At 43.4% G+C, this 13748-nt stretch overlaps 1 protein-coding gene across 1 annotated transcript in view; it reads right to left on the bottom strand.

Moving 5' to 3' along the window:
- Positions 1-13748, bottom strand: part of bckdhb (branched chain keto acid dehydrogenase E1 subunit beta) — a 91587-nt gene that overhangs the window by 73446 nt on the left and 4393 nt on the right. The window contains exons 4-5 of the mRNA XM_066702240.1: positions 6031-6164; positions 5210-5365 (exon numbers count right to left, since the gene is read on the bottom strand). Coding sequence (XP_066558337.1) covers positions 5210-5365; positions 6031-6164 — 290 coding nt within the window. The remainder of the gene's footprint in view (positions 1-5209; positions 5366-6030; positions 6165-13748) is intronic.

Raw genomic sequence — 13748 nt, 5'->3', positions numbered from 1 at the left:
AGCTTCAACAGCTCTTAAGTCATATTTCAGTCCTAATTTTAGTTTCCATGTAGGAACTCTAATTAACAAATCATCATAAAACATTTGCATGTAGCAAATGAAATATGACCCAGACGATGATTAAAATCAAGCTGTGCAGAATATATTATTTTGGAAACGTGCAATACTCCAAAGCCCCATTATAAGCAACACTTATAAAAGGAATACATGCAGTTAAAATTAGCACAAGTTGAAATAAATTCAACAACTCCAGTTTTGTAACGCTATACATATTTTTCACATTTATTTAGAGAAAAAATATAAAAAGGAAGATTTGATTTAAAAAAAGGGATTGGTTTCTTTCAATACCAAATCACCCAAAGCCTCTGTTCAATCACAAATGTATTATTCATGAGGTTTTTAGCCGTGTCTGTATTTGTCCGAAAATACTTACATTCCCTGGTCTACTGTCAAGAGTGTTTAACAGAAAGTTAATCACAACCAAATTCTTTTAATATACACTCACCTAAAGGATTATTAGGAACACCATACTAATACTGTGTTTGACCCCCTTTCGCCTTCAGAACTGCCTTAATTCTACGTGGCATTGATTCAACAAGGTGCTGAAAGCATTCTTTAGAAATGTTGGCCCATATTGATAGGATAGCATCTTGCAGTTGATGGAGATTTGTGGGATGCACATCCAGGGCACAAAGCTCCCGTTCCACCACATCCCAAAGATGCTCTATTGGGTTGAGATCTGGTGACTGTGGGGGCCAGTTTAGTACAGTGAACTCATTGTCATGTTCAAGAAACCAATTTGAAATGATTCGACCTTTGTGACATGGTGCATTATCCTGCTGGAAGTAGCCATCAGAGGATGGGTACATGGTGGTCATAAAGGGATGGACATGGTCAGAAACAATGCTCAGGTAGGCCGTGGCATTTAAACGATGCCCAATTGGCACTAAGGGGCCTAAAGTGTGCCAAGAAAACATCCCCCACACCATTACACCACCACCACCAGCCTGCACAGTGGTAACAAGGCATGATGGATCCATGTTCTCATTCTGTTTACGTCAAATTCAGAAATTTTTCCAGTCTTCAACTGTCCAATTTTGGTGAGCTTGTGCAAATTGTAGCCTCTTTTTCCTATTTGTAGTGGAGATGAGTGGTACCCGGTGGGGTCTTCTGCTGTTGTAGCCCATCCGCCTCAAGGTTGTACGTGTTGTGGCTTCACAAATGCTTTGCTGCATACCTCGGTTGTAACGAGTGGTTATTTCAGTCAAAGTTGCTCTTCTATCAGCTTGAATCAGTCGGCCCATTCTCCTCTGACCTCTAGCATCAACAAGGCATTTTCGCCCACAGGACTGCCACATACTAGATGTTTTTCCCTTTTCACACCATTCTTTGTAAACCCTAGAAATGGTTGTGCGTGAAAATCCCAGTAACTGAGCAGATTGTGAAATACTCAGACCGGCCCGTCTGGCACCAACAACCATGCCACGCTCAAAATTGCTTAAAATCACCTTTCTTTCCCATTCAGACATTCAGTTTGGAGTTCAGGAGATTGTCTTGACCAGGACCACACCCCTAAATGCATTGAAGCAACTGCCATGTGATTGGTTGGTTAGATAATTGCATTAATGGGAAATTGAACAGGTGTTCCTAATAATCCTTTAGGCGAGTGTATATTAGAAGGGAAATGTATATTTTTGTAGAATACATTTGAAACTTATAGCATACAGAAAGTGTTCACACTTTTAATGTAATGCTTATATAATGAATAGGTAATCGCTGAAATAAAACACTTATTATAATATCTAAAACAAACTATTGTAGAGCTAATTTGCAGGCCAAAATGATTGTTAACACCAAAGATATTTCATAGTGAACTGAAGTTAAGTACTAATCTAAAGAATTAAAGTGATAAGAAGAAGTTAAACTGAGGTGATGGAAGCATTTGTTATCCTAGTAAGCAGTTCAATTAGTGGTTTACCTTGATGTGAGTGACAAGGCAACACACATCCTTATGACGTGAAGATTTGCTTTAGGGCTTCTATACTTGCATAAAATACTGAAATTATATTTACATAGGCTTGTCCATTGTAGTAATTTCAGCATTATAACAGCTGAAGCGCACAGTGTAGTCAACAGAGGAATTCCTGAAAAGGAAAAGGATCAAAGTGCTGGATTTGTCGTCACCTATCACCTGAACTGAATCCATCAGAAATATTGTTGGATCTGGAGAGCACCATGGCTGCCAGGAGAGCTATGAATTTAAATGCTCCCAATGAAGAATGAAGAAATATTTCAGAGCACTAAACCAAAGCTTCATAAAAAGCTTTGCACACTGTACTGGAATCCAATAACAGAGTGCTTTTTGAATATTATGCTTAGATTTGTGGTGTAGCCTATTTATAGTTATGCATTCATCTTACTGTTCTACTGTTTTAATATTTCATTTTACTTGGCTTCTGTGACAAACTATCTGCCTATCATTAGTTAATAAAATCAGCAAGTAAATAAGATATGTCACAATTTAAAGAATAGTGTAAGAGATTGAGATCATGTTGGAGTAACAGTGCCTTTAATCCAACTGCAACAAGATATGCGGTGTACACCGATCAGCCATAACATTATGACCACTGACAGGTGAAGTGAATAACACTGATAATCTCATTATCATGGCACCTGTCAGTGGGTGGGATATATTAGGCAGCAAGTGAACATCTTGTCCTCACAGTTGATGTGTTAGAAGCAGGAAAAATGGGCAAGCGTAAGGATCTGAGCGACTTTGACAAGGGCCAAATTGTGATGGCTAGATTGGGTCAGAGCATCTCCAAAACTGCAGCTCTTGTGGGGTGTTCCTGGTCTGCAGTGGTCAGTACCTATCAAAAGTGGTCCAAGGAAGGAAAAGCGGTGAACCGGCGACAGGGTCATGGGGGGCCAAGGCTCATTGATGCATGTGGGGAGCGAAGGCTGGCCCGTGTGGTCCGATCCAACAGACGAGCTACTGTAGCTCAAATTGCTGAAAAAGTGAATGCTGGTTCTGATAGAAAGGTGTCAGAACACACAGTGCATCGCAGTTTGTTGCGTATGGGGCTGCGTAGCCGCAGACCAGTCAGGGTGCCCATGTTGACCCCTGTCCACTGCCGAAAGCACCTACAATGGGCATGTGAGTATCAGAACTGGACCACGGAGCAATGGAAGAAGGTGGGCTGGTCTGATGAATCACGAGTTCAAGGTGTTGACTTGGCCTCCAAATTCCCCAGATCTCAATCCAATCGAGCATCTGTGGGATGTGCTGGACAAACAAGTCTGATCCATGGAGGCCACACCTCGCAACTTACAGGACTTAAAGGATCTGCTGCTAACGTCTTGGTGCGAGATACCACAGCACACCTTCAGAGGTCTAGTGGAGTCCATACCTCGACGGGTCAGGGCTGTTTTGGCGGCAAAAGGGGGACCTACACAATATTAGGTAGGTGGTCATAATGTTATGGCAGATGGTGTATGTCTCTTGAGTTAAACACAGCTCAGCAGTGGGCAAAATTTTGTATAGATTTAGAGTAAGCCACATATTTTCAATGATTGGTACAGCCAATATACACTCACCTAAAGGATCATTAGGAACACCTGTTCAATTTCTCATTAATGCAATTATCTAACCAACCAATCACATGGCAGTTGCTTCAGTGCATTTAGGGGTGTGGTCCTGGTCAAGACAATCTCCTGAACTCCAAACTGAATGTCTGAATGGGAAAGAAAGGTGATTTAAGCAATTTTGAGCGTGGCATGGTTGTTGGTGCCAGACGGGCCGGTCTGAGTATTTCACAATCTGCTCAGTTACTGGGATTTTCACGCACAACCATTTCTAGGGTTTACAAAGAATGGTGTGAAAAGGGAAAAACATCCAGTATGCGGCAGTCCTGTGGGCGAAAATGCCTTGTTGATGCTAGAGGTCAGAGGAGAATGGGCCGACTGATTCAAGCTGATAGAAGAGCAACTTTGACTGAAATAACCACTCGTTACAACCGAGGTATGCAGCAAAGCAACACGTACAACCTTGAGGCAGATGGGCTACAACAGCAGAAGACCCCACCGGGTACCACTCATCTCCACTACAAATAGGAAAAAGAGGCTACAATTTGCACAAGCTCACCAAAATTGGACAGTTGAAGACTGGAAAAATGTTGCCTGGTCTGATGAGTCTCGATTTCTGTTGAGACATTCAGATGGTAGAGTCAGAATTTGGCGTAAACAGAATGAGAACATGGATCCATCATGCCTTGTTACCACTGTGCAGGCTGGTGGTGGTGGTGTAATGGTGTGGGGGATGTTTTCTTGGCACACTTTAGGCCCCTTAGTGCCAATTGGGCATCGTTTAAATGCCACGGCCTACCTGAGCATTGTTTCTGACCATGTCCATCCCTTTATGACCACCATGTACCCATCCTCTGATGGCTACTTCCAGCAGGATAATGCACCATGTCACAAAGGTCGAATCATTTCAAATTGGTTTCTTGAACATGACAATGAGTTCACTGTACTAAACTGGCCCCCACAGTCACCAGATCTCAACCCAATAGAGCATCTTTGGGATGTGGTGGAACGGGAGCTTTGTGCCCTGGATGTGCATCCCACAAATCTCCATCAACTGCAAGATGCTATCCTATCAATATGGGCCAACATTTCTAAAGAATGCTTTCAGCACCTTGTTGAATCAATGCCACGTAGAATTAAGGCAGTTCTGAAGGCGAAAGGGGGTCAAACACAGTATTAGTATGGTGTTCCTAATAATCCTTTAGGTGAGTGTATACATATACGTATTAAACATTAAAATATTCAGATGGATAACTAGGATTAATTTGAATATCCAGACAACCTGTTAAAATGTACATTGTTTTTCCAGTGATAACACACATTTATATCTCCTGCAACAAAACCAATAGATGCTGAACTACATCCCCATCCAATACAAAAATGCAGTCACATTATATTAGAAGTATCTATTGGATCCATCTCTAAACAAGCTTTTACCTGCCCCAGATCTCTTATACTATTCATTGAATTGTCCTTAGGCTACTACTCACCCAACAGGATACAAGGCCACACGATAAAAATAAAAAGAGTGCATTGATAGAAATCAGCAATAAAAAATGATCACAATAAGGGAATGAAAGTCTTCCATTTAACAGTGTCTTTTTTTTAATGGGGGTCTGTATACCTTGAGTCCTGGACAGTGTGCAAAGAAGGCCTCAGGGCTCTGAGAATGATACAGGGAGCCGTGGCCCACGCAGCCCCAGGGCGCTCGGATGGTAAGCCTGCCACAGTCAAACATATCTCCAGAACGGTACCGGTACTTAGCAGCCTCGTTGACAATCTGCAAAGACAGGGTGAGATTCAGTGACAGAAATTAATCAAATTCAATATAGCTTGTAAAGCAGCAAATGGGAAAATTTACTTCCTCAATATTAACACTACCGAAAAAAAAAGGGAAAGTGTTGGTTATAACATTACTTAAAAAGGAACTCGATACAGTAGTAATCACCCTTAGCCAACAATTACCCAACTCGGAGTATACAGTTCTATACTATCTGGGGTTGAATTAAAGTCAATTGGTCAGATCTGTGTTCATGACATATCAGGCTAACACCCCTTGGTTTAAAGGACAACTATCACAGCTATCTAAAAATATGAATTATCATATTGGGATGAGTGTAGACGTGAAGTATCTGTGAACATGAAGGCACCAGTTGAACATAATTATTAAGCAAGTTGCTGCTGGAAAGACAAATCCTGTGCTTCTGTATTCATTTATTTTATTAATTCCATATTCAGTAAATGACATCCTGAATCCCCTAAATAACACTCCTTTAGCCTTCTGACAGGTGACTTATTTTGGCAAGTGTTAAACTTGTGTAAAAATATAATTTTGGAATTTAACAGAATAATCACATATACTTTACTTCTACAAGTATCAAAACTAAGGTTATCTTTTCCTTCACACACCTGCAAAAAAGCTTGCAATTATAAAAATTGACATACCTGATCAAAAGCAGGAAAGATATAGTCTGAAAACTGGATTTCTGCAATTGCAGTGGCACCTGCTGCTGCAACTCCTATTCCAAAGCCAACAATACCCTGTTCACAAAGTGGAGTATTGAAGACTCTGTCCTTGCCTAGAGAGAAATTAAAAAGATGATTGTTAACATGATGATGATGATGATGAGATGACAGTTAATATACTACACCATGTAGTGGATCTGTACACCCTTAAATGGAGTTTTAAACGAACTTCAATATCAAGTGTGATATTGAAGTTAGTTTAAAACTCCATTTAAGTTTAAAACTTAAGAATATCACACTTGACCTAAGCATTAGCATCCAAACACACCTTCCATGCACTTATTGCATATATTATATATTAGATAGATAAATAGATACACACAGAGAGAGATGTGGTTAGCACAGGAACATAACATTCAATTCACATAACCTTAAAATATAGATAACTAGATAACAATAACCAAACTCACAATGAGAATAGCCATTTCAAGAAAGATAGAGACCCTAATAATGTTGAATCTAGCTTTTATGCATAGATACTGCTTAAATGTTGATTTGAGTTTGTTTTTTTCATTGGCACTGCTGCCTGTTATCATTAGATTAGTAAATAAAAACCATGTGATTAGAAAAGTTGACATGGATTTTCTAATAGGGACATTAAGCACTGGCCAAGTCAAGGGCACAGTTGTTTTGCAGACATTGAAATGAATGGCATGGTTGTGTCAAAACTATAGTGAAAAAAATTGCTGGCCTGCATACTAAATCCACAGCAAACAAGTGGTTCTTTTTTAAAAAGAAAAGAAAACATTTCTTTTCAGCTATAAGGAACCAAGAACTGGTGACGCAATCAAAACCCACTTAATAAAAATAGGGCACTTTCTTTCCTAGTCCACCCTACAATTTGAAAATAAATCACAGGATTCCAATCTAAATTTAGTTAGGAAACATTATTTTTATGCATAGCTTTGTTTATTTACAAAATGTAATGCATGTTTTTGTCTTACTTTTAACCTCACTTCCTCAAAGCACATTGCAAACTCAGATGACACTTCTCAGAAATGTCTTGGACACCCTTCTCATTTCAATGACTAGTCCTAAAGTACATCCAGAAAGTGTCCTACATTTTTAGGTTTATGCCAAGGGAAAACCATTTGCAGTACTTAATGTGACAATGGCTTATTTGATTGTTAATATTATTTGACACTTAATGGAAAACCTATCAATAAGATACTAATTTAAAATGATGTAGACTTTAATTTCAAATAAATTGATATAAGCTACAAAATTGTTTTTCTGAAGAGCTTACAGCATTAACATTTTCATGTCAAAGTATCATATTAGACTATACAATATTGCAAAGCCAAAATATGTAAAACTAAGCTAAGGCACATTCAATAACTTTGGACCTTTGTTGTATGACTATGACAATGCAAGCCGATGTCCTGTGGGGAAATGCAGTGTTGATAAAAGGTTCTCATTTAGTTTTTTTTGTTTTGATTCCTCATTTGTGTTCATTCATTTAGTACTGCAATCTTGTATGATGCAACCAATACAAAACCAAAATAATGTCTATCTTAATTCTAACACATAAAATGTATTAATCTCTGAAATGAACAAAAAAATGCAAAAGACACACATAACATGCATGACATCAATCCAAAACTACAATCTATTGTTAATGAAGGAGCAAAACATAAGAAATTAGGTAATTCCACTTGATTGGTTTTCAAACCAGCAAATCTGGGGAATGACAAGTGAGTGTTTTTTGTAAAGCATCATTCCCTGCGTCATTCTGTCTGCTATCTGAAGTCAATCTAATCGGAGCAGAAACATAAGGACTACTGAAGAGAGTCAGCCTTTTTATGGTAGCATTCATTTATATGGTAATAAGATGGTTCTTAACTGACACCCGTTATGCATTTTACTTGTCGAAGTTGAGAAAAAATGGTGGGGGGGAAATGAACAATCTGTTTGTGAACTCTTCTTTTCAGGTGAAGCGCAATGGTTCAGAATTGTCTGAAGTCCATGTGCGTCACCTATTCAAAATGATTCATGTACTGTCTGTTTGGATTAACCTGCCTGGTGTATAAATAGAACTTGCAGGAGAAGGCTAATGCACTTGTCACCAACAATGGGGATAAAAAGCAGTCTGGCCAGAAGAAATGGCTTGGAAACTAATGGCTCTTTACAAAGATCAATTCGCCTGAGGTTAATGAGAACATTTATAAACGATAGGTTGCGAATGCAACCGTGGTTATCTGAGAAAAGAAGCACTACCCAAGGGGAAGGGGTGTTTAATGGGCATTCACTGGAAAGTATTGAAGACATTTGTCTATCAAAGCTGCCATTGGCCCTTGTGCCCATCACACAAACAGGACCCTTCCACTTCCTATTTGTATAAAAGGTGACGGCTGCACTTCCTCTTTTTGCCAGGAGCTTGAATTCCTGCGCGACATTGCAACCCTTGGGCTGTGCTTCTGACTCGAAAGATAACAATAGGTTGCGAATGCAATCGTGGTTATCAGAGAAAAGAAGCTGACAAGAGAGCCTGCCACAAGGCGTACTTACTAGGAGGCGTACTAACTCTATGATAGAAGCCACAGGGACAAACTCAGCTGTATATTCCAATGAACTATATACACTGTAGGGTGCAGGAGCCAGCTCATGCACCACACGGAGGACACAGAAGCAAGTTACACACTGCCGACCAGCAGACAATGGCAACAGATGCTCTACTGATGTCAATAAACACAGCGGGGCACAAGAGTAAACTAAAAAGCCTCCAGCTGAACACAGCAGTAGCGGCCCTCAGCACCGCTTGTATCGCTAGGGCGGGGCCACAGACCTGCTGACAAAGGAAATATGTACAATGACGGGGTACAGGTGTAAAAAACACATGCACTCCCGGCCACAGAATGAACTATATACAAGTCACAAGTCACAAGGGAAAACGGTTCTGTGTCACATCTCTCAAGCATGCTCTGCAGGGGCAGACAACGATAGAAAAGCCAGGAGCCATTGCCTGATAGGCTACTGAGGCCCAACTGAAGCCAACACCGGATTCCTAATAGAAGGAACCGGTCCTGTCACATCCAGCCTGTAGAACTGAACAAAGATGTGCGGTGAGACCCAACTCACCACCGCACAGATGTCTGCCAGTGGGGCGCCATGAAAAAGGGCCCACAATGTGGCTACACCTCGAGTCGAGTGGGTCACCAGGTGTTCAGGCACCAGGACTCCAGCCGTCTCGTAGGCCTTAGTAATGGTATCCACAATCCAGTGCAAGAGGCGCTGCTTTGAAAGTGCCTGGCCCCACGTCAGTGCTCCGCAGGACACAAACAACTGGTCGAATGTCCTTAGCTCCAAATAGCACCTGAGAGCCCACACCGGGCACAACAGGTGTAGCCTGCTCTCCTCCTGCAAAGAGAAGGGAGAAGGATGGAAAGCCATCAACTCAATATACCGATAATATGGTAAAGGAGACAGCACTTCTGGGAGGAATGCAGGATTATGCCGAAGCGTAACCCTGGAACCATCTCCCGCAAAACGGACACACGAAGGGTGAACGGACAGGCCGTGTAACCCACTCACACGTTTTGCAGACGTGATCGCCAACACAAAAGCCGTCTTCAGTGACGCTAATCTGAGGTCAACGGATTGCAAGGGCTCAAACGGGGCCTTGGAAACCACGTCTAGCACTACATCAAGGTGCCACAAGGGCAGGGAAGGGGCATGGGTAGGTCGCAGCCTGTGCGCACCTTTCAGAAACTGTGCTGCCAAAAAATGAAAGCCCGGAGGCTCGCCATCAATCCTGACAGGACATGAGGAGATAGCGGCCAAATAAACCTTGAGCTTGGACGGGGACTTGCCCTGGTCCAACAGCTCCTGCAGGAATTGCAGAATGACACCTATATGGCAATTAACTAGGTCATGAGACTTCTGCTGACACCAAGTTTGAAAAGTCTGCCAGTGGAAGAATTATAGCGACCTCGTAGAGTGAGCTCTCACCGACTGAATAGTAGCCACTACCATGACAGACCCCAAGCCATCAGGCGATCCCGCTCAGGAGCCAGGCCCAGAGCTGGAGCAGGCCCAGGTTGGGATGCCACAGTGTGCCCGGCACCTGAGACAGCAAGTCCGCCCGCAGGGGAAGCTGCCAAGGCTCTCTGTCCAAGAGGGAAACCTGGTCCGTAAACCGCAGTCTATGGGGCCAATGAGGCGCTACATTCACTCGTTCCTGCCTGATCTTCTACTGAACCACTGGAAGAAGAGGGAATGGTGGGAACACATTGGAGACAGCAAGGCCATGTTTGGGCTAGCGCATCGATCCCCAGCGTCCCTGTCTGGTGCCAGACGGAGAACCATAGTGGACAATGTGTGGACTCCGCCGAAGGGAAGAGGTCCACCTCTGCCCTGCCATAGCTGGTCCAAAGCTGCTGAATCACTAGTGGGTGGAGGCACCATTCCAACACCGGGGGGCCTCCCCGAGAGAGGAGGTCCGCCACCGTGTAGGAGATGCCCGGGAGGCTCTGATGGAGTGTAGCTGAGGCTGCGTCCATAGAAACAGATGATGCACTAGACGATATAGTGTGTGTGAGACCTCTCTGCCTGTTGATGTAGGCAACCAACGCTGTGTTGTCTGTCCGCACTAGAACATGACTGCCCCGAAGGGCCAGAATGAAGAGGCACAAGACAGCTCTTTTCTCTGTTGACCCAAAGGTCTAACTCGGAGAGGCGGTAGAGGATCAGGCTCGTGTGGCTCTGAACCTGCTCCCTGGAATTCAAACTGACCAGCCAGTGTTCTAGATAATTCAGGACGCGGACCCCCCCATAAACACAATGGGGCCTACACTGCGTCCATGCACTTGGAGAAAGTGCGAGGAGCTAGAGACAGGCTGAATGGAGAACAGCAAACTCATACGCTTGGCCTTCGAATGCAAAGCATAGAAACTTCCTGTGTGCCTGCACAATGGTGATGTGAAAGTAGGCATCTTTCAAATCCACCAAGGCGAACCAGTCTCCAGGCTTGATAGCCTGAGACATGGCATGCAGGGTGAGCATCTTGAAACACCTTGAGGGGTCCACTGCCCGTCCTCTTGCTACGGTTCCCGTAGTTTGGCCTGGCTCTACTGTGGCGGACCTGGGTAGCCTGCACCTGCCTGCTGGTGAGTCGCTGGCGAGGGAGAGTGCCAGCATGCCCTACTCGGACGGTCCAAACGTGAACCCGGGCGAGATGGGGGCATCCATCAACCAGGTCCTGTCTGCGTCCGGGACTCGCCTCACCTGGGACAGCCAAAGTTCATGGCATGCCGCCACAATGGCTGCCAGGGAACAGCCATTCGCTCGAGCCCAGCCCCTGAAGCTGAGTGATGTACAGGGCCAGCAGGGACTCTGTATTGCTGGAGGCGTGCCACCTGGGCTCCAGCCTCATATGCTCGGAGGAGCATAGCCTCTGTGACTCTGCACTGCCCGTTAGGACAGGACAGGTCCCTTGGCATTGCAGAGAGGGGGGGCAAGGACACCAGCACCGAGATGGTGGAATTAACATGGGGAAAGTCCATCAGTCCCACTTCCTGCACACCCAAAGTTCTGGCGTAGACATCACCTGCCCGTGCTTGGGCGGGGGCCTTTGTCAGGTGGTCTCAGATAGAGTGTAACTCCACCAGGAGATCAGGCAGTAGCTGGAGGGCCGAGTTAGGCCTTATTCTTTGTGGCAACAACACAGGAGGTCCCGAGGTGTAACACCAAGCACCACCAAAGTGCGCCGAACAAAGCACTGCACGCTACAAGGGACACGTGGGCCGTACAGGCCAAGGTGCACCACATGTGCTGGGGGGGTACCGGGGACACTGGGCACCATGCTGTTGGAATCCGGAGGGCTCATGGTAGAAAAACCACCAGCCGAAGTGGAGCTTAACACACCAGAACCACTACATGGACGAGTGAGCGCAGCAGAGCTCAATCCAGAAAACTGGAAGAGCGAGACCTCCTACAGCCGCAGTCGTGAGCTGTAGTGCGGGCACAAGCCGGCGGAGGAGCAGCTCTCGTGGGCGAGGCCTCTTACGACAGACCAAGGCTTAGGCTAGGCATCCAGCCTCAGCTATAACTGCTGCTGCGTGCGCTCTCGCTGTGGAGGAAAAAGTCCTGTGGACAAAACCAACACAACGGACTAGCTTGAATAATAATAATAATATTAATATTAAACGACTAGTAGTCGTGTGAAAGCTGAGATGAACCTAGGTGCCGACGGACTTCCATGGCACAGTTAGGAACAAACCACCGTGGCTAATTTACATAAATTATAATAACAATCACACACAACTGTAGCCAATTGGTGGAAGGAAAGCACAGTATGTACTGCCAGCCAGCCAGCCGAAAAATCAGTTTTCTGGTTTTACACAAACACAGAGACTCTCTTACACGTCTTGACGAACCAAGGCGAAGGGCAAAAAGAGGAAATCTCTGTGCAGACGTCACCTTTTATACAAACAGGAAGTGGAAGGGTCCTGTTTGAGTGACAGGCACAAGGGCCAATGGCAGCTTTGATAGACAAATGTCTTCGATACATTCTGGAATGCGTGCTGAAAACCCCTGTACCTTGGGTAGTGCTTCTGACAGTTACGTATTCTCTGTTTGCTCCAGAATGATACATTGCTGTCTGGCCTACACTGTTAGTTAGAACAATAATTATTTCAATAAATACCACTCAAAATGTTTAATTAACCACTTCAGTCTGCTGTTACTAGGTTGTCAAACACATGATTTTTCATTGCACACAATAAGCATTTAAGTTTTTGTAATTTTCTTTATTTATTGAGCAAAGCAATAACTGCCAGAAATGCAGGAATGGTAAAATCCTGAGTGAGTTTAGTTAATATGACCCCATTTCTTTTGTTATTCATTTGGGTCTCGAAAACAAAGCTTGGATTTTCAGAGACATTAGGCACAGAAGTACCAGCACAGAAGAGACAAAGACATACATCCTGCAAAATGTGAACTGACAGGCTATATGCTTCTTTGCCCACCGTAATCAAAAAGCTAAAAAGCTGAGGTAGGGACTGATGTCGCTCTAACTGCTAACCATGCAAGCCCATATGTAACTGAGTAAACTACAGGGGTCACTGCTGCACAGCAAGTAGAGGAAACCTTGTCCAACTTCCAACCCATCCACACCCTAAGTCCTGGTAATGTAATCTTAGCCTTAACTTTAGACAGATCATCCCCCGAGTTCTGTAAAGGGTCCAGTCATACCAGCATCAATACTTAAATCTGACATTAAATCTGGGCACTGTCTCCTGTGAAGTCTCTGTTTTTCGAATCTGCTTTTCCAATCTGCTTTTCCAGTCTTTGAGAGACATTTAAAAAAGGATGAATTTGTAATCAGTTGTAAAGTAGGTTTTTTAGTCAGTAGTGTTAGTAGTATAAGGGAGAATTCCAATTGAAAAGTGGATTATTTCCAAAATAAACTAGAGACAGGCTTGGTTCATGGTTTGTACTGGAGAAAAAAAATTAAAAGACTAACAGGACTCAAATTGTATTTGTTTTGGAGACTATTTATATTATATAAGAAAAACAATTTAAATATTTATTTAGAATCTAGGATGAAACTGAACCATCAGGTTATATACATTTATCTTCAAAATCAAACAATACTCCATAACTGTGCCATCAGGGGATTTATCCAAAATATATTTTTT

This window comes from Amia ocellicauda, chromosome 1, assembly GCF_036373705.1.
Source record: "Amia ocellicauda isolate fAmiCal2 chromosome 1, fAmiCal2.hap1, whole genome shotgun sequence".
NCBI lineage: Eukaryota > Metazoa > Chordata > Actinopteri > Amiiformes > Amiidae > Amia > Amia ocellicauda.
This window is presented reverse-complemented; position numbering and strand designations above follow the sequence as displayed.